The 21954-nt window shown below is 40.9% G+C and overlaps 1 protein-coding gene across 4 annotated transcripts in view; it reads right to left on the bottom strand.

Annotated features, from left to right (window-relative positions):
• The window catches only part of ACVR1C (activin A receptor type 1C), a 79376-nt gene that overhangs the window by 13579 nt on the left and 43843 nt on the right, over positions 1-21954 (bottom strand). For all 4 annotated transcript variants that reach the window (XM_061608743.1, XM_061608744.1, XM_061608745.1 and 1 more), the window contains one exon: positions 4090-4335. In XM_061608743.1, the coding sequence (XP_061464727.1) occupies positions 4090-4335 (246 nt within the window). The remainder of the gene's footprint in view (positions 1-4089; positions 4336-21954) is intronic.

Raw genomic sequence — 21954 nt, 5'->3', positions numbered from 1 at the left:
GAAAGAGAACAAACTCACATCTCAGGAAGGCCACCTCACTTCCTAGGCCTAGATACATTAACCCTTTATTGGCTGTTCTTTCTCAGTGAAGTGGGTTTTAAATTAAAGACGCAATGTTAGCCCTACTCAGAATAGACCCTATGAAATTAATAAAACATAACTAACCTAGGTTCATTAATTTCACTGAGTCTACTCTGAGTAGAACTTAGTGGACTAAAGCCCACAATTTCTGATTTGTGACATCCAAGTCATATTACATCAGTGGCAAACCCCCTATCGTTTTTGATAGAACTAGATTCCTCTTCAGTTGCATGTTGTCTATACCAAACTCAGGAAGCAAGTGCCAACAGGATTGGAATCAAAATGGAGTCACCGAGAAACAAGAAGGAAGCATTAGTGTGCACAAGTAAACTTGAGCTTTCCAGAACTAAAAAAAAAAAAAATTAAAAATGAAACTAAGGAGTAGGTGAGGGAACCCAAAAAACAGTCAAAACCCCAAAAACAGCCAATAAGGGTATGCTCAGTAGCCCCAGAATGTTGGCTTTAAGTTGGAAAAGAAAATGGGGAGAAGAGAATGGGATGGAGTCTCCTGGAAGAGGACATGCCTGGTCAAAACCCTGAACAGGAAATAAGAATAGTACACTGCAAGATTTTATTGCGGGCTGTACTTGTACACACACTACTGATAATCTATGGCCACTTGTGGGGGATGAAGGACAGCTAACTGATTAAATACACAGCTGTGGGGGTGGAAAGCCAGGACAGCCTATAATTCAGTGCACAGTTATGAACTAGATGTGTTCTTTGTTTTCAGAGTTTGGGAATGAGCATGGATGTTTTCTTCCATTTATTTTATACATGTTGCTAACTAAAACAATACCCAAGAAGTTTCCAAATCTGATGTGGGCAGTATATTTGATCTTGAAGTAGATTCATTAGGGATATACCCCAGTGTACATGCGTTTGCACACACCTAAACCATCCTTCACAGTCTGCCATCTTCAACTTCCTTTCTTCTGTTTCTACCCAAGGGCAACATGGGCAACTAGTGGCTCACAGACATGTCTCACCCCACGAGCATATTTTATCTGGCCTTCTTGAGATTGGCAAACTAATATAGTAGAAAACCTTGCAACAATAGCTTTAACTCTTGATTATTAGACATTTGGGGGGATAATGTAACCTCGCAGCCACCCACAGGTGGCTGCCTGGAAATTAAAGGGGTCCTGGAAAATGTCAGAAGGTGCTGCTCAAAAATATCAGCTAACAGTGACACAAGTACCATTACTTCTGTTTTAAGAACAATTGATAGATTGGTCCTGTCTATGGCCAGGGCTTCAGGGCATTCAGCTTGGAAGAAATGAGATTTTAGTCCTACTGTCTTCGCTTCACACAAGGCACGGTGTTAAGCAAGAAGATTAATCTAAATCTACACTTATTTCAAAACAGTTTTAAAGTTTCTGGCTCAGGAAACACCCAGGAATTGTCAGCATGAGTTTGACCTTTGAAGCCAAAACATTTGTCTTTCACAGACATACAAAGAATAGTCTGGAAATACTGCAGAAACTTCAGCTGCTACAGCTTTACAGTCATGAACCCCTTCCACATTTGGCTGATGGTCAGAAGTTGCTTAGAATATCAAAGATGGTACTTTTTCCTGGCAAACTTAACCTCTCAGTGGAGAAATACACAGGATATGTGACGACAGATGAACATTTCTAAAGCCATCAACTTTGATGGAACTCTTATTTGAAACTTAGCATATTTTCAGAAGGTAGGCCAGAGGTACATCTTTTTCCACGTGGTACAGCAATCCTAAGCCATAGTTTTATTACCTACATTTCAATCATTTCCACGCTGCTTACTTGTACATGTATTTTTAAAGAAAAAATAGCATTCCCAAGATAGTTTCATGTAAAGTCCTCCTGAGTGCATGCATATCTTTTATGAAATATATAGCATTTTAAACACTTCTTCAGAAACAGGTGTGCCTCGACCAACGAATGAGAGACCTTGACCACTACAAAACTACTCCTGTCAATATTCACTATTGATTCTTCAGAACGAGCTTTGATGGCTGATCTCTGAATAGCTGTAAACTTAGCCCAGCTGCGTAACAGACACAAATCAAAAGCATTTTTCCAGCTGCAGCCCCAGTTTCAAGTGTCAGGAGTATCTCCACTTTTTCAGACAGTATTTAACAATAATGAAACACAAAACTGCAAGGGTTGCCCATTTGTTTGGCACTGATGACTTTGGCAATATTTCATGAACTGGGCCATAACTAACAGCCTAATCTCAGGTTAGCATGGGAGCTGCTGCAACAGGACTTGCTCCCATCCAACTCCAATAATGTATGAACCTGGGGATCATGTGTCAACAGTGAGTTATGCTCTAGTCAGCTTCAGGTTGGATTACTGTAATGCACGTTACATTGGGCTGTCCTTTAAGATGATCTGAAAACTTCATTTGGTCCAGAATGCTATCACCGGTGTTTTGTCTGGAGATAGAAACCCAGATCATGTTATACTGATCTTGTATCGACTACACTAGTTAACACTTTGCTTCCAGACTCAATTCAAGGTGCTGGTTTTGACTTTAAATTCTATACTGCCTGGGACCAGGGTCTCTCACCTGCCACCTTCCATATGAAGCTGTCCAAACCCTCCATTCCATCCTTGGAGATGTGGCTGTGATGTTCCTATATTAATGTATATATGGTAAGTGTTGGTTGTTTAGAAGATACATGGTAAGTGGAGTGAAAGAGGAGGGGGAGTGAATGGGCAGTAGAATGCTAGATGATTGGCTGAGTGTTTAAAATGGCTGAACGTATAAAAGGAAGAGTGAGAGTGGAATCTGGGAGGTGATGAAAGTGAGTGGGTTGCTTTGGTGGGTTTTTGAGAGAGTTGTTTGTCAGGAGAGCGTGGAGAAGGAGAGGGGTGGAGTTTGGATTAGTATTGAGTAAAACCATATGCTTATGTGCCTTAAGAAGAAATCTTGTTAATCTTGTTAGCTTTGTTATCTTTAATAAATACTTAATTTGGTTTACCAAAGGCCTGATCCTTGGCTGGGGTTTCACAGACCAGAAGGGAGGGTAAGGTAATGACCAAGGCTGAAGGGGAACTGTAACAAATGGTGGCAGCGGTGAAGAGAATAACAATACCAGTATTCAGAGTCTCTGGGAATACTAGTATTAGGACGTGACTGGTGGTTGCCTAGCAGGGAGATCTGTTGAGATCTGTGCTAGAGCGGGGAGAGAAACAATAAAAAAGGACAGTCCGGACTGGTGGAGTCCCTGGTGGTGCCTAGTGACAGGCAGTAGCCACGTGCAGGTAGGAACCTGACAGGGAGAGCCAGGGAAGGGCGTCACAGTGGCCATGTAGAAAAAGGCCTTTTCTGATGTGGTGCCCAGATTGTGGAATACCTTTCCAAGAAAGTGATGCGTCACCCATCATTACCCATGTTCAGGCATGGAAAATTGCTCTTCCAGGGAGCTTTTGAGTACTCTGCCTCTGGAAAAATAGTTTAAACCAGCAATTTGTTGCTTTTGATGCTTTTAATTTATTTTAATGTGTTTATGTTGTCTTTTTATTATATATATTATAGACAGCAGCGACCATATTACATACTGAGATATGTGGTATAAATTAATAAACTAAACTACTCAATCATCCCCCCATCCCGGGAGATTAGGCAATTCTACAATGTGAAGCAGTAATGGAAGCAGTCCTTCCCATGTAGTCTTCGAGTTCTTAAAACTCTGGAGTGACATGTGGAGAAGCAAGTCTGCACCAGTTCCTATGCAACTGAGGTAATGTAAGAACAGGCTCTAATTGACGGGTAAATGTGCATATTTCATTGGAGCAGGAATGGGGAACCTTTGGCCCTCCAGATGTTGCTGAATTACAACTCCCATCAGCCCCAGCAAGCATGGCCAATGGCCAGGGATGTAGTTCAGCAACATCTGGAGGACCACAGGTTCTCCATCCCTGCACTACAGCATTGTGATCCCCTTCTACTATGTACATATTAGGAACGGTCTATAGAACCATGGAAATCCAACTGATTCTGCAGTGCATACACACATACCAGATCCAGAACCTGACGTTGTCATATCAAAGATTAGATCTTTGAGAGTCTTCCCTGGGTTCACCAGACTGCATTCAGACAGAGGTTCTTCGATATTTGGTCTTCTTTTCTTCCTGAATCTGCAGTGGTTGCCTTGATATGTGTACAGAGTGACCATTAAAGCTACAGACAAGATGCATATTGGTACAGTTATAACCACTGTCAGTTCCACGGGTCTCAGCTTTGATTTGCTTGAAGTATCTTGACCTTAAAAACAAACAAACCAAAATCTATATGCAATTCACTATCTTCTCAGAAAAGTATTTAAATATATATTTTTAGGGAAATGACTAGACGGACTGACATTATATTGAGCAAGTTGAGAACGTAGCTATCTTGCTTGATTAAGAACTCCAGGGTCACATTCATAGCATACATTTAAAGCATATGGCATTCCGCAAAGAATTCTGGGAACTATAGTTAAGAGTGCTAGGCATTGTAGCCATGACTGTTAAAGTAATATAATGTCCTTTAAATGTATAGTGTGGCTGTGAACCAGGTCACTCAAAAGTCCCCACTCTTCACCAACATTAATTAAAGATGTTGTTGGTGTTTTATTGCTTGCTGTTTGCCACCTTGGGTTCTCTTTGGAAAGAAGGGTGGGATATAAATTTAATAAACAAATTTGCTCACTTTTTAAAAAACTCACTTTGCTCATTCATTTCCTCCCAATCTTTTGAAAACAGCGATTAAGATCTTGCATAGGAAGGGGAAGCAACAATTTGCTTGTGAATGTGTCAGGAGATTAATGGTTCACAGAGGACCTCTGGTGAGAAGTTCAGAGCTCAGTGGTAGAGCACCTGCTATGAATGCAAAAGCTCCCGGGGCTGATCCCTGGCACCTCCAGGTAGGACTATGAAAGACGCCTGCCTGGAACCTTGGAGAGTCCCTGCCAGTCAGTGCAGATAATGCTGGGTTGGATGGGCCAATGGCCTGAATCAACACATGGCAGCTTCCTATGTTCTTAACTACAGGTTCAAATGTGCTGAGAGGAGACCTCTGGTGAAAGGTTTTGGCACATGAATATGGAATGAGTTTGGTTACTGGATGAGATGGAGGAAATCTCATGGTGCAAATGTAGATGTAGAAGACAGAGTGGAAGGTAGGTGAAGAGTTATTGATTTATTTAGTGTTTAAACATCTACAAAATACTTTATGAAGAATAAAACAGGTGCCTTTTTGTCATGCTCGTTCCTGAGCTACTGGCATAATCTGACATGTCCCAAGAGCCCATGGTGCTATTCCCCCAAACACACCAGTGTTATCCCCAGTTTCAGAGGGATGATGCTAGGGTGGGGAAGAGCCCCTGCATGTATTCCTCCCCATGCAGCCTGGGGATTGTCATATTATCCCAGCAGCATTGAAAGGTCCAGGCCCCATGGGGCCACCATAAACAAAGAAATGAGGCTTAGGAGACAAGGCACAAAAGGAAAAAGAGGTAGTTCAAAGAAGAGGAAAATGAATACGAGCCTCTCCAGACTGGTGTTTTATTGCAACATGTTCTTGACACAATAATAGTACATTAGTGATGGATTTATTCTGCTTCATTAGTTGTTCTGCTATGCTTCCCCAATACTGCCACATTATTCCTGTCCAGATGGGCTATAGCACAACAAAAGCAGAGCAAAATAAACCAGAACATCTGTGGTATAAAAACGTTTCAGGGTTTCAGCAGGAAGTTACAGGATATGCACTAAATGAAGCAGTGTGGCCACTCCAAAGCCTTTGTAGGTGCAAACAGTATTGAAAGTGGGATAATGTCTGATTGCCCTGATAGCATCATGAGCACAGATCTTGTTAATGCGCAATAAAAAGGACACCTGGAGGGACCCTTTGAGTTCAGACATGTTCAGAACAACCACTAACAGAAGTCCATTCTTGGAGGGAAGAGCTCAGTGGTAGTTAACCATGTGAACATGTGTCCTATTTTACATAGAGCAGTCCTCTGTTTGAATGGCTCTTCATTCTGTCTGCCTCAGATACAAAGAACCCTAAGAAAGGAGAGAATGAAATGCCCTGAACTTACCATCAACAGTTAGCAGCACCCGGACAGCAGAATGAGCAGCCATACCTGCTCACAGTCTTTCCCAGTATAGTGAGATGCATTGTATTTCTACTTAAATTATGATAATGATTTATAAATTTGCATCAATACATTATACATTAGCTTATGCAAATCTGTATCCTCCCTACCAACAGAAAAAACTAAGTTGTCTTTTGTTCCCCTTGGGACAGCTTCTGTACAAATAAATTATTCCACAGTTTTTAAGAACACAGGTCTTTTTTAACCAGACAATGACTACATGTACACGTAATGTCTGTGCAATAGCGACACATGCAATGCTTTCTTAAATGGTTGAAAAAGTTTTTATTACTTGTAAAAGACACCATGAAATTAAGGAAAAACAAATGCAGAGACCAAAAGGGTACACTTAAACTTCAGTTGTAGAATATATAGTGATAAAGTGACACCTACTGTCCTAAATTTAGCTAATTTCTTTGTCACATGCAGCTAAGCACTCAGGTTCTATAAATAAATCACTCAGTGGATGGAATGTCACCACTGATAAGCTTATCTCCGAGGTCTGGGTGGGGCATGAGCAAAAAGCTGTCCCACTGACACCCTACCTCCCTTCATGCAAAGGGAGCTCCACATGTTGAAGAGGCTGCAAGGCCATATCACTGAACCTGTCCCCAGCATCCATGTGTTGAGCATGGGGGCCTGGAAAACGGACGCCTAAATGCTCAATGTGGATATCAGGACAAGACCAGGGCAGCAGCAGGGATGTCTGGTGGAGGACTATTGGCTCCGTTATGCTACCTCTCTTGAGCATGGAGCCCCCTTCGCATGAGTAATGCATGAAGAGGGCTCCTGTTACGTTCAGAATGCACTTATCATATGTGTCAGCCTATGTGCACATAGTATGAGAACTCCTGGCAGGTGCCATGATGGCACGATAGTGCTACACACAAATTGGACAGCAGACACTTCATATGTGAAGTGTAGGTAAACATGTTGAGCTGGTCATGGAATGCTTCTGCAGTTAAGCACTTATTTTTAAAAGCACTTCCATGTGCTTCTAAAATAAAATAAAGTAAAAATGCTTCTAACATTGTTTTATTTTAAATAATTTATAGACTGATCACATTACAATATATCAGAGCAATGTACAGAAAACCAAAAACAGAATATAAAATATACACCCAAACAAAGACAGTTAACACTACAGGATGATCAGCAGGCAATAATTAAAAATGTTATTCTGAAAGGCTTGAGCACATTTTTTAAAAGTCTTTAGCATGGAAGAGTGGATTGTTACAGCATGCTTTATCCCTTATGGTAACAAATTCCACATGAAAAGGGCTATAACACTGAAAGCTCTCCTGCTGGTGGGCACAAAGTGAATGGTAGGAGCCTTGGTCTTCTGCAAGGGAATGTAGTGGCCAGGCAGGAGCATAAGGGTAGCGGCAGTCTCTCAAGTAGCTTGGTCCCAAGTTGTTTTGTTTTGTAAACAAAAAAGAACACTTTGAATCTGGCCCAGTAGTGTATAGGCTGCCAATGCAGCAGCTGCTACAAAGGTGTTACATGGATGGCATTCAATGCTAGTCCTACTCAAAGCAGATCCACTGAAGTTAATAGGCATGACTAACTTAAGGCCACTGATTTCAATGGGTCTACTTTGAGTAGGACATAGTTGAATACAGCCCCATGTTGACAATGGTTGGATTTAGATAGTAGTCTCGCAGCTGCATTTTGCACTAACTGCCACTTCCAGACTGACCTCAAGGGCAGCCCCACATAGAGTACATTGCAGTAATCAAGTCTTGAGGTTACCAATACATGGACATTGTGCTCAGATTATTCCTGTCCAAGAATGGCTGTATCTGATGTACTAGCTGAAGCTGGTAATAAGGGGCTCCTAGCAATCTGAGCATCCAGTGACAATGATGGATCAGTGAGCAGACTACAAACCTGCTCCTTCAGAGGGAGTGCAACTCCATCCAGAACAGGCAAACGGCATATTTCCTGTTCCTGGGAACAACCTACTATGGAACCTCTGTGTTGCCAGGACTCAGTCTCAATTTACTGGCCCTCATGCAACCCACCACTGCATCCAGACAACAGCTCTGGACTTGCACACCCACTCACAATTCAGTTAGGTGAGGGTCATCAGTTTACTTAAGATGAAGAGCAGGAGAGGGACAACTGAAGGAAGAAAAAGGAGGTTACACCTTCTTCTGGAAAGGACTGCCTGAACAAGAATGACAAATACATGGAGTAGGCTTTGCTATTAAAAATGATCTTGTGAAACTCTTGTCAGAAGTTCCTACTGGTATTAATGAACGACTCTCAACTCTCCAATTAAAACTCGCCAAAAACCAGCAGGCAACTATTCTAAGTGCTTATGCACCAACATTAGATGCTGATGAAGACATCAAGGAAAATTTTTATACCTAGCTGGACACCATCTTATCAGAGATACCTAAGGAGATAAAATTATCCTCCTGGGCGATTTCAATGCAAGAGTTGGGCATGATTTTGATTTATGGCCAGAAACCATCGGGAAAGAAGGAGTTGGCAATAGCAACTTGAATGGAATTCTACTTCTGACTAAATGTGCAGAGCATAATCTTGTTATTACAAACACACTCTTTCACCAGAAAGATACATTTAAAACATCATGGAAGCACCCTCGGTCGAAGCACTGGCATCTCCTGGATTACATAATTGCCCATGCCAGAGATCGTCATGATGTACTCCTCACTAGAGCCATGATGAGTGCCGATGACTGCTGGACAGATCACAGATTAATTCGATCCACTCTGGCCATTAATATTGTTCCTCAACATAGGCTCCAAGGAAGAAAACCAAGGTGTATAATGAAATCCATGCCCTTCAAGATCCTATTAAGCGAGCTTGCTTTCAAACAACTCTCAAGAAACATCTACCTACGGAACTCCCTGAAAATGTCAAGGAAAACTGGACTAAACTGAAGACTTCCATTATTGCATCATGTGAACAAACTATTGGATACCAAACTAAGAAACATCAGGACTGGTTTGATGAGAATGATAGTGAGATTGAACATATCATTGACAAGAAAAGGAAATGGATATGGCAAAAAGACATTAACTGTGCTAAGAAAAAAATATATGTCAGTGCAAAGGCTGAGGTCCAAAGAAGAACTAGAGAACTTAAGAATGCTGGTGGATAAAGAAAGCTCAAGAAATCCAGCATTTGGCAGATGCTCATGATGCATGGGGCGTTTTAATGCCACAAAGGCCATCTACAGACCAACAAATTATGGTACAAATCCCTTACATTCAATAGATGGTACCAAACTTCTAAAGGACAGTCTATTGCACTGCGTTGGAAAGAGCATTACTATGACCTCCTTAATCGTAACTCTATGGTGGCTGGTGAGGTCTTCTTGCAAATCCTGCAACAACAAATTAGAGATGAGCTTGCAGTATCTCCTAATTTGGATGAAGTCAGTAAAGCCATTAATCAAATGAAGAATAACAAAGCTAGCAGACCTGATGGGATTCCTACTGAAGTCTTTAAAGAAGGTGGGCCTGAACTTACACAACAACTTCATATGCTCATCGAAAAAATCTGGATGAGGGAGGAGATCCCGGAAGACTTTAGGGATGCCATAATTATCACTCTTTTCAAGAAGGGTAATAGAACAGATTGTGGGAACTACCGAGGCATCTGTTTTCTAGCTACCGCAGGTAAAAACCTTGCAAGGATCCTCACAAATCACCTCCTACCTGTCTCAGAAGACATCCTCCCTGAATCCCAAAATGGTTTCTGCCCTTCCAGGGGGACAGTGGACATGATCTTCACTGCACAACAGCTTCAAGAAAAATGCAGGGAGCAAAACCGACCTCTGTATATGGTGTTTATTGATCAGACTAAGGACTTTGATACTGTAAATCGAACTGCTCTCTGGACCATCCTTCTGAAAACTGTTTGCCCTGATAAATTTATGAATATTTTGGGACTCCTCCATGACAACATGACGGCGACAATTTTGGATAACAATGGCTCTCAAAGTGATCCATTCAAAGTGGGATCAGGTGTCAAACAGGAATGCGTCATTGCTCCGACCTTATTTGCTATTTTCATTGCCATGATTCTACACCTTTTTGAGGGGAAACTTCCCACTGGCGTGGAAATCACATACCGAACAGATGGAAAGCTTTTTAATCTTAGTAGGCTGAAAGCAAAAAGTAAGGTAATTACAACCTCTGTCGTAGACCTTCAATATGCTGATGATAATGTAGTCTCTGCACATTCAGATTAATATCTTCAAACTATCCTAAATGTCTTTGCAGAAGCATATGAAAAGCTTGGCCTCTCGCTTAACATCAAAAAAACCAAAGTGCTTCATCAGCAAGTGCGAACCATCCCTCTGTAGCACCATCAATCCAGCTTAATGGTGCGACACTGGAGAATGTCAATCGCTTTTCTTATCTTGGCAGCCATCTCTCTGTAAAAGCTGACATCGATGCTGAAATTCAGCATCGTCTGAGTTCTGCAAGTGCCACATTATCCCGAATGAAGCGTACAGTGTTCGAGGATCGGGATATTCACAGGGAGACCAAAATTCTTATTTACAAAGCCATTGTACTACCGACCTTACCGTATGCCTGTGAAACATGGACCATCTATAAACGCCACTCCCAGCTTCTTGAAAGATTTCACCAATGCTGCCTCCGGAAAATTCTGCAAATTACTTGGGAAGATAGGCGGACTAATGTTAGCGTGTTGGAAGAAGCAAAGACCACCAGTGTTGAAACAATGATCCTCCAACATCAACTTCGCTGGACCGGCCATGTGGTTCAAATGCCTGATCACCATCTTCCAAAGCAGCTACTTTACTCCCAACTTAAGGATGGAAAACGGAATATCGGTGGACAGCAAACGAGGTTTAAAGATGTTCTCAAAGCTAATCTTTAAAAATGTAACATGAGCATCGAGAACTGGGAAGCCTTGGCCCATGAGCGTCCCAATTGGAGGTTGGCCATTATCAAAGGTGTTATAGACTTTGAAGAAGCACGAGTACAGGGTGAAAGGGACAAACAAGCTAAGCTGAAGGCACATCAAACAAATCCTCATCGTGACCATCTTCCATCTGGAAACCTATGTCCTCACTGTGGGAGGCTGTGTGGATCCAGAATTGGCCTCCACAGTCACTTACGGACTCACTGTTAAAGACATTACCCTGGACGACAATCTTACTCGGCTACGAGTAATCACCAGTGAATGACCTATGACATAAAAGTACGTGCCAATAGGCAGGATAATTCTTTGTACTTATGTGAAAAGTTGATATAACTGTGGATAAACAGTTTCACTTTGGTTTTGATCCACATTTTCTAAGCAAATCAACAACAAAAAGCATATCCACACTTGAGACATATTAGTTTCACAGTACCCCCCCCAGACTCCTGGGTACTGTGTTTCTAGCAGGGTTTTCAAAAGAAAATGATCCTCACATACCAAACCACAACTCCCAGGATACTTTGGGGGGAAGCTACAACTTTGGTGGCACAAAACTAACAATTTCATATGTGCCACATGTCTCTATTTTCTAAAGACCAGTCAGACACGCCTTTTTTTGGTACCTTATATCTGGTTAAGCATTGTCCCAGTTTTTTAATTCTGAGGGAGATGTTAGGGTGACTCCTTAAATTTTTGTTAGTGTGTACACACATGCACTACAGTTCTAAACAGTGACTCCCCAAGTCTCTGATGCAGGTACATCTTGACTCTAGTTCGTATGCATTTAAATTCATGGGCATGGACACAAAAAGCCTGTGGAGTATTTTCCTTCTGTTCCTGCTCCTAAAAATATTGCTGAATGTGTTTGGAATGCAGCTATTCAGTACTAAGTACAACCAGATCCATTGGGAAATAAATGTATAATTATATATTCTTATTTTTATTCTTATGGGCAGGGGCAGGAGGACAGGCTATTGCAGAGTAAATTAATAGAACATGTTATGGACAGACAACAGCCTTTAGCAGTGAGTAATTGGGGAAGGGTACTCAGGTAACAATTCTTGTAGAAAGAACAAATGTTACAAGTACACAAACGGCCCCATTTTCATCTGTGAAATGTTGGAAGGTATAATACAGACATGACCTCTAGAGTGCCTGGCAACAAGCAATGTCTCTTGGGCTAAAGCACCTTCTCTACAGGGAAAGGCTAAAATGTTTGGGCTTTCTTGTTTAGGAAAACAAAGGGGTGACTAAAGGTAGACATAATAAAATTATGCATGGTACGGAAGAAGTGGATAGAAAGGAGTTTTTTCCCATTCTCAGATAGTATGGATGGGTAAATCTATCAATTTTGGTTTCTCTCAGTTTCTCATTTTTCAAATCTTAAGTTCAATTCATCACATTTCTGCATCAGTTTGCAATTTTTTTAAGTCCTCATGAAAATTTCTCAGTACTTTTAGTATGCATTTCTCCTACCATACACATTCTCATATGCAGTATTACCTAAAATACACATTTTGCTAGCAATTGCCCCTAATATAATGCATTTTGTATGTTATTTCCATTAATATGGAGTGTTACTAATTGATCAGTTTCTGGGAAGCAGCAATTGGGGAGGGGGAAGGAGAGATCTCCATCATGCCCAGTTTGGGGGCTTCCTCGTGGGATGTGGTTTGCATCATTAGGAAAAAGATCAAAATGCTGTTATTCAATTCTATGGTGTGACCACACTCGAATAATGTGTACAGTTCTGGTTGCCTCACCTCAAAACGGATATTGCAGAGTTGGAAACAGTTATTGTTCCCATCACACTTAACAAACTACAGTTCCCATGATTCTGTGGTGTGATTCATGTGCTTCAAATACGTATTGAATGTGCTTTAAATGAATGGTGTGGATCTGCCCTAGGTATGATGTGCATTTATTAGTGAATTGAAAAGAACAATTCTGAAAAATACTTTTTTAAACTGGGGAAGGGTTGTAGCTCAGTGGTAGGGCATATGCTTTGCATGCAAAGGTCCAAAATTCAATTTTTGGAAAAGACTATTGTCTGGAATCCTGGAGAGCCAATGCTAGTCCATGTCATCAGTACTGAGCTAGATGGCATCAAATGGCTGAATCAGTATAAGGTAGATTCCTTTGTTCCTAAAAATGGAAAGAGACCCAAGGGCCGCAGTGACTCCAAATTTGTTTATTTATTCATTTTATGACATTTATATACCGCTTTATTGTAAAAAATCTCAAAATGGTTTACAGAAGGAATTAATACAATTATTGGCAAAAACAGTTAAAGACAGGTATTTAAAAACATTCAAAATAATAAAATGCTCAGAGTGGCTGGGTAACCAGCCAGATGGGCGACTAATAAATCGAATAAATAAATAAATAAAACCAATAATGAGTTAAAGACAGATAAAAAACAAAATAGCTTCTACATGTCTGGGTTGTTGTTGTTATGTGCCTTCAGGTTGATTACGACTTATGGTGACCCTATGAATCAGTGACTTCCAGTAGCATCTGTTATAAACCACCTTGTTCAGATCTTGTAAGTTCAGGTCTGTGGCTTTCTTTATGGAATCAATCCATCTCTTGTTTGCCCTTCCTCTTTTTCTACTCCCTTCTGTTTTTCCCCAGCATTATGGTCTTTTCTAGTGAATCATGTCTTCTCATTATGTGTCCAAAGTATGATAACCTCAGTTTCATCATTTTAGCTTCTAGTGATAGTTCTGGTTTAATTTGTTCTAACACCCAATTATTGGTCTTTTTTGCGGTCCATAGTATCCACAAAGCGCTCCTCCAACACCATATTTCAAATGAGTTTATTTTTGTCTTATCCCCTTTTTTCACTGTCCAACTTTCACATCCATACATAGAGACTGGGAATACCATGCCTGAATGATCCTGACTTTAGTGTTCAGTGATACATCTTTGCATTTGAGGACCTTTTCTAGTTCTCTCATAGCTGCCCTCCCCAGTCCTAACCTTCTTCTGATTTCTTGACTATGGTCTCCATTTTGGTTAATGACTGTGCCAAGGTATTGGTAATCCTTGACAAGTTCAATGTCCTCATTGTCAACTTTAAAGTTACATAAATCTTCTGTTGTCATTACTTTAGTCTTCTTGACATTCAGCTGTAGTCCTGCTTTTGTGCTTTCCTCTTTAGCTTTCATCAGCATTCATTTCAAATCATTACTGGTTTCTGTTAGTAGTATGGTATCGTCTGCATATCTTAAATTATTGATATTTCTCCCTCCAATTTTCACACCTCCTTCATCTTGGTCCAATCCTGCTTTCCATATATGTTCTGCATAAAGATTAAACAAATAGGGTGATAAAATACACCCTGTCTCACACCCATTCTGATGGGGAACCAATCGGTTTCTCCATATTCTGTCCTTACAGTAGCCTTTTGTCCAGAGTATAGGTTGCACATCAGGACAATCAGATGCTATAGCACCCCCATTTCTTTTAAAGCATTCCATAGTTTTTCAAGATCTACACAATCAAAGGCTTTGCTGTAGTCTATAAAGCACAGGGCGATTTTCCTCTGAAATTCCTTGGTCTGTACCATTATCCAACGTATGTTTGCAATATGATCTTTTTTTGTTGTCCTCTTCTATTTCTATATAATAACTATTGTAATAGTTCTTTTTGTCTCTACGTATTAGTCACTGTATTATTGCATTTAGGGTTCTGACCTGGTTTCTATCTCCTTTTGCTTTTGCTTTCCTTCTCTCTTTAACCATTTTAAGAGTTTCATCAGTCATCCATTGAGTTCTTTCTCCTGTTTTAACTAGAGGTATTGTCTTTTTGCATTCTTGCCTGATAATGTATCTGACTTCAATCCATAATTCTTCTGGTTCTTTGTCAACTACATTTAAAGCCTCAAATCTGTTCCTTATTTGGTCTTTATATTCTTCTGGGATGTTATTTAAATTGTATTTTGGCATTATAATTGCTTTGTTGTTGTTCTTTAGCTTTACTCTGATTTTTGATATTACCAGTTCATGATCTTTACCACAGTCTGCTCCTGGTCTTGTTTTTGCAGAACATATGGAACTTCTCCATCTTCTGCTACCAATTATACAATCAATTTGATTCCTATATCAACCATTTGGTGATGTCCACGTGTACAGTCGTCTTCTCAGTTGCTCAAAAAATGTGTTTGCAAGAAACAAATGCCTGGGTAGGCTTGCATAAACAAAAATGTTTTTAGCAGGTGCTGAAAAGAGTACAATGAAAGAGCCTGCCTAGTGTCATTAGGCAGGGAGTAGATGCGTAGATGCTGCCACACTAAGGGCTGGTTTACACGGCAACTTATTGTGAGATTGGTGCTACTTGCATCCCCATTTAATTTGCATGGTTCACATGATGTTGCAGGCAATCAGCAGCTATCACAGAGTTTTCCCATATCAAACCAATCCAATTTTAATGCGAAAAGCACAGGATAAACCATCTCCGGTTCACTGCGCTCCTCCGTGTAGGAGCTTTGCCTCAATGTTTTTAGTGGGCAGGCTCTCTTATGCCCCATTGCCAGTTCCCTCCCTCTCTGCTGCCTGCAAATGAAGCTTTTCATTCACTCTCCCCTCTATTCAGTTTCATACAGTTTCATGTCAATTGCACCCCCAGGCTCTCCCAGCTGAAGCAGGGAGAGGTGTGCAAGGTGTGCAATCAACAAGAAACAATGAAACTGACAACCAAAACCCCTCCCCTTCTCCATTAGCAATATCGGTACTCTGGAGGGAGTAAGCATGTAAAATTAGGCGCGGGGTCACAAGGAAATAGTGATACTAAATGATTCCAGAGGAACACCTACCTGTGTGAAAGGAAAACAGTGGATTTGAAGGTAGGAAGTGTGAACCTTCCAAATCTATCATGATAGCAAAAGCTGCAACTTTACTAAAAGTTCGGCTCCTGTGTGAATGAGCCCTAAAGGGCTGACTTCTCACAAGAGCAGAACAAGTACTATGTGGCACCCATAACATGGAAAGCACACCTTGAATGTAGCCTCGTAGCAAATCAGCAACCAGTGCAGATTTCAGAGCAGAGGTATTATGTGCTAATATGGTCTCACTCATGCCAGCAATCGTGCCGCAGCATTCTGAACTAACTGCAGCCCCTGGGTCAGTTGTGCTGCATGGGGATTTTTGTGACTTTGGCTGACTGGCTGCCAGGATTTGTTTAGTTTTGGTTTTTGATTAGGAATCCTGACTGGTTGTGAGATGCCGAGTTTTCTGCCTTACTCATAGGAATCTTGTTGTGGTTGGTATAGTATTGCATTCAGGAAATTATCACTGTCTTTTCTTTTTCTTTTTGCATTTCATTTATCTTTCACCTCACTCCCTTACATCCAGAGAAGCAACAACAGTGGTTCCATGCACTCAGCTCAACCCCCTTAAACCCACTGATGATGCACCTGGTTGGTTGCATGATGGTTTGTATCTTGACCAATAGTGATAAAAGAGAATTCACATACTGGGAAGCGTAGCTGCAATTCTTGTTCCCAAGCTGCTGCCTGTGAAGGTAGACCAAACCACATGTGTTTTCTCTCTGTCAATTATTATTCACTGAAATTGGGTTGGCTGTCCAAGTGGGTTTATAGCAGCCCACAGGGTAGACAGAAAATGGTCGAGAGTCTTCTTACTCTTACTGATTTCTCAGACCTCTTTCTGAAGTGAAGGGTCAAATCTATGAAGAAATTTGGAGCAGCAATATTAAAAGGTAGGAGCAGGACATTCCAGGCAGAGGGCTGCCCACCCTCCTTGGATATGGATATCTTGGCAGAGAATCCCTAGTCAAGCCTTACCAACAGCACAATCCAAACCATATCTACTCAGAAGTAAGTCCTATTGAGTTCTATGGAGCTTAGTCCCTTAGTAAATGTATTTAGAATTGCAGCCTTCAGGGGCATCCATTTTTACTGCTGACATCGAACATCTCCACAACACTAGACTCCTTTCTTCCTACAATGGCCTTCTGGTGACTGGCCTGGCCTGAGGGCACTTAAACCCTTTTTGCCAGAAGCAGGTAGGCTAGATTAAATGTTCCCTACCCAGGCTCCATCTTTTAGCTAAGATGTCTAGCTTAATTTCCAGTCAGAGAAATGTTTTTGTTTGAATTGTATGCTCCAAGCAACTGTGGTTGATGCTTAATGTATCATGCTTAATGACATCACTCGGGCCTCCCCTGTGACATCACTGGGGCCCACTCCTGAAATCAAAGTGTTTGGGATGCTTCTGACTGGCAACCCCAATTTTGCAGTTAATATTTTACAAAGTCATGGACTGAGTCTCACTGTCTTCAACAAGAAAGTTATGCACATTGCTCTCAGCACCACTCTCCCCAAATGTTTGACTGTGGTTACATTGTAATGTGCTCTTACTCTGTTTCTAAACCTGTTTGTTTTTGTATTGTTGTTGTGATACAAGATTAAAACTGATTTTTGAGAAAACAAGGTCCACATTCGTTTTTAACTTCTTAGTTATAGTATAAACTATTTCTTTTTTTGTTTTACACCTTTTGGTTTCCCCTTGTTCACTGCATCCTTAACATTATGAAACCAAAAATATGCCAGTCATTTAATTCCTGGTGTTGATACTAAATGTTCTGTTAACTTGACGTTTACATAGCCCATTATGTAAGTTAACACAGTTTCTGCATGGAGGTGGCGGCACGGAGGAGTGAGGGAGAAGGTCACTGCCCTTCTGGCATTCACATCCTCTCCATCAGTGGGGGTGAGGGGTGGGATTGGCTGGTGCTATGCACCAGAGCTTGGAAAAGTTACTTTTTAAAACTACAACTCCCATCAGCCCCAGCCAGCATGGCCACTGGATTGGGCTGGTGGGAGTTGCAGTTCAAAAAAGTAACTTTTCCAAGCTCTGCTATGCACCCCCCCCCAAAATGCCCCACCTAGATATCTGGCTCCCCACCTAAGAACGAAGACTGGCTACAGGGCTGGGTAAACCATTGTGAAAACAAAATGCTGGACTTGATAGGTATTTGGTCTGATCCAGCAGGGCTGTTCTGATGTTTTTACTTTGGCAAGCACATTGCTAAACAAGAAGAACCTTTGGTCTCATTCAGTGGGGCTCATCTTCACCCATAACTATGTCTATAGTATCTCCTAATATTGTGTCTATAGTATCCTCTAATATTGCATCAGTGGGGATTATACTTTTCACCATGTTAAAAATGTACTCTTTGCTGTTTCCTTACAAGACCGGGATGTTTACTTGGAAGGATGGGCCACTGATTTTAATTGAACTTACTTCCAAGTAAGCATGCTTAGGATTTCAGACACTAGTCTCCTGAGAGTTTTAAGAGATGAATGCCTCTGTCTGGACATGGAGGGGTGTGTGTGTGTTGGAAATCCTAGGAAACAGAACATTCTGTCTATTACAAACTAAATTTATTTTTAACTCTACATCATGATACTCAAAGACGAGTCATCAGAGGCACCAAACGTGTGATGAGGATAAGCTCATAAACTATGTTGGAGATACAATTTTTAAAAAGTTGACAGCATAATAAAATTAAACTCGATCAAAGTCTGGCCAAAACTAAAATGAAAATTGCACTATCCCCATGTTTATATCTTTGAAATAAGGACACATAAAATTAATATCCTGGTGACTAAGTGAAGCCACTGATGTACAGCAGTAAACAAAACAGGTTTTCCAGCTCTTATTTCAAAACCTACCCAGTTATTTACGGTTCAAAAACCAGAAATTGTTCATAAATTAACTTGCAATCAACTGAGGGATCCGACAACTGCCTGATGCATTTAAAGTACTGAATGAAACACTGGCCATGTTCTGCTAATGAAGACCGCTTTTAAGCAATGGAAGAGGATATATTTGGTTGTTAAGCAATTGAAAATAACCCTCTGAAAGGGAAGGTAAATTAAAAGCAGCCAAGACATAACATAGAGCAATAGTAATCCAATTACTGTGACTATCAGAAAAACATATTAGTACATAACAGAGCTTTTAAAATGCATATGTTAAAGTAGACCCCAGGCTTGAAGCACTAACTCGAAAAGTTTAATGAACTTACAGGGCACTCCTATCCATGTTTACACAGAAATAATTTATATTGTACTCAGTGGCACTTGATCCCTAGCAAGTGTGTTTAGGGTTACAGCCTAAGAAGGATATTCTGAAGTTTTTCTATAAATCAATTTCTTCACCAAACTCTAAGTGCACCTCCAAAGAGGATTTGAAATATGGGAGAAGGCGATATCTCAGGTAACCTGGTCCCAAGCTATTTAAGGCTTTAAAGGATAAAACCACTGCTCAGCCAAGGGCAGATGAGCTGACAAAGCATAGGCGTAATATGGCCAATCTGCCCAGTCCCATTTAATAATCTTGCGTTCAGGACAAACTGCAGTTTCCAGACCATTCTGTTATTCATTTTATTTATAAATATATTTGTATACCGCTATTTCATTGAAAACACCAAAGCAGTTTACAACAAGTGAGCAGATGACACTGAAGGCTCGATTTCATGTCGATGTTAAAGGAGCCTCACCAACTCAGAGGAAGACCAAGGCCACTCCTGCAGATGATCTCAGCCCCATGTACAACACATTGTATCAGTCTAAACAGAAAAGTTACCAAAGCATGGGTAACTGTAGCCAGGCTATCCCCATCCAGATAAGATTGCAGCTGGCATATCAGATGAAGCTGATACAAGATCTTTATTTATTATTCTTAAGATTTTTTACCCACCCTTCTCCATAAGGCCCTAGGGCAGGTTACAACAGTAGACTATACTATTATAAAACAGATAAAAGCATCACAACTATAAAAACAAGTAAAACCATTCAAAATGGAACAGAACAGTATAAATTTATCAAAAGAGGTGGGTCCCACAAAACAAAGGCCAGGGTAGAGAGGTCCGTCTTCAGCATATGGCAAAAGCTGTACAATGAAAGGCACAGCTCTGTGAGAAGGGAGTTTTACAGTTTAAGGAATGCCACAAAGAAGGCCCTCTCCTGGGCTGCCAGTCCCCACACTTCTGAGGGCGGCCGAACTACCAAGAGGGCCCCCTCTGTGGATCTTAACTTGAAGGCTCTAATGACATGGCTGCATCAATAAGCACCCCAGACTGTGAACCTGATCATTTACGGGGCATGCAAGCCTACCTAGAACAGACTGATCATCATTCATCCAACAGTATATCGGGATTGAATCTCTTTGTTTGCTCTCACCCAATCCATTAGCATGGCCCAACATTGATTCAGGTTAATCATTTGCATCTGATGAAAGAGAAATAAAGCTAGGTGTCATCAGCGAACTGACAACACCTCAGATCAAATCTCTGGATGAGCTCTCCCAGCTGGTTTATGTAGATGTTAAACAGCAGGTGAGTAACAATAAAACCCTGTGGGATACCAAAGCATGAGTACCAAGGCACTAAGCAGAAATTTCCCAGTACTTATAGCACACATTAAAACTATATTTTCTTTTCTTCGTACATGCTAACCCTTACTAACTCATCTATTTGTTTCATTAATTTACCTTTTTGTTTTCACACACATTGATGCTATGCAGATTGTATAAGCACCACAATGTTAGTATATTTGCAGTATGAATTCACCTGGAGCAGAACCAGGAAGCATTTCACACCTTAGCTGTATACTTTGTAAGAATTAGCATTTCATGCAGGTTCCTGCAATTAAGAAACCCTTTCAATAAGCCAAAGTGTTTACAAACTCTTCCATCTTCCCTGCAGGGCCGGCAAAATATCGATTGGACCAATTGGGCCCAATCAGGCCCTGTGCTTAGCAGGGGTCCCATGCTCGTGGGGGAATTGCGCCTTTTTAAACCCTCGAGTGGCAGTGCTTGTTTCCGTTTCCAGTGCTTCATGGAAATCGGCGCCCGCCATAAGGTTCCCAATTGGGCTCCGTGTTTGCAAACGCCCAAGTACAAAGCTTCCCAATACCTGTATGCTCTGCAGAACTTCCTAATTACCCAAGGCCAGTAGATAAGTGTTGCCTATGTTATTATACAGCCACAGGAGTGGCTGCATACTATAGCCAGCATGGATTTTTCGTATTCCGCAATGTTAAATTGAAAATATCCCCATGCCATTCTGATGATTCCCATAAGCTCATTTCAAAACATAACATTACAAAACTTATAGTCCTGAACTCAGAAATGCTTGCTCAACAAACCTCTAAGTTTTCATGGCAATACACACAACAGTCAGAGAGAATCAAGAGTTCAAAGTATAAAACAAGAGAAAAAAAATCCAGACCCTTGTTGGACTTGTTTCTGTCAGTGGTCTCATAATTTGTTGAAATTAATTAAAAATCAGCCATGTTCACAGAGTACCTGTAAACCTGTTGCTGACCTTGCCCCATACTCTGATCTTCATCTTCTGTAGTTTAAAAATTAAAAAAATGCATGGCTGATTTTTAATTAATTTAAGAAATTTAACATTGAATTAACATTACAATGTCTGGCGTGCTCAGTAAGAACCAACTGTCAGTGTCCTAAAAGCCATACTCACAGCTATTTGGTTGGCTAATTAGGTGGCCACACCCACACCAGACATTTATTTCTCTTTAGACAGTCATAGTTTCCCCAAAGAATCCTGGGAAGTTTAGTTTGTGAACTGTGCTGAGAGTTGTTAGGAGACTCCCTCCAGTGGCCATAGTGGTTTAACAGTCAGCCACTCTGATTGAAACTCAGTGAGGGGAAAAGGACATCTCCTAGCAACTCTTAGCACCCTTCATAAACTACACCTCCCAGCATTCTTTGGGAGAAACCATGACTGTCTAAAGTGAAATAAAGGCCTGGTGTGGATGT

This window comes from Rhineura floridana, chromosome 2 (assembly GCF_030035675.1).
Source record: "Rhineura floridana isolate rRhiFlo1 chromosome 2, rRhiFlo1.hap2, whole genome shotgun sequence".
Lineage (NCBI taxonomy): Eukaryota > Metazoa > Chordata > Lepidosauria > Squamata > Rhineuridae > Rhineura > Rhineura floridana.
The sequence above is the reverse complement of the archived record's forward strand: the minus strand, read 5'-3'. Positions and strand labels throughout refer to the sequence as shown.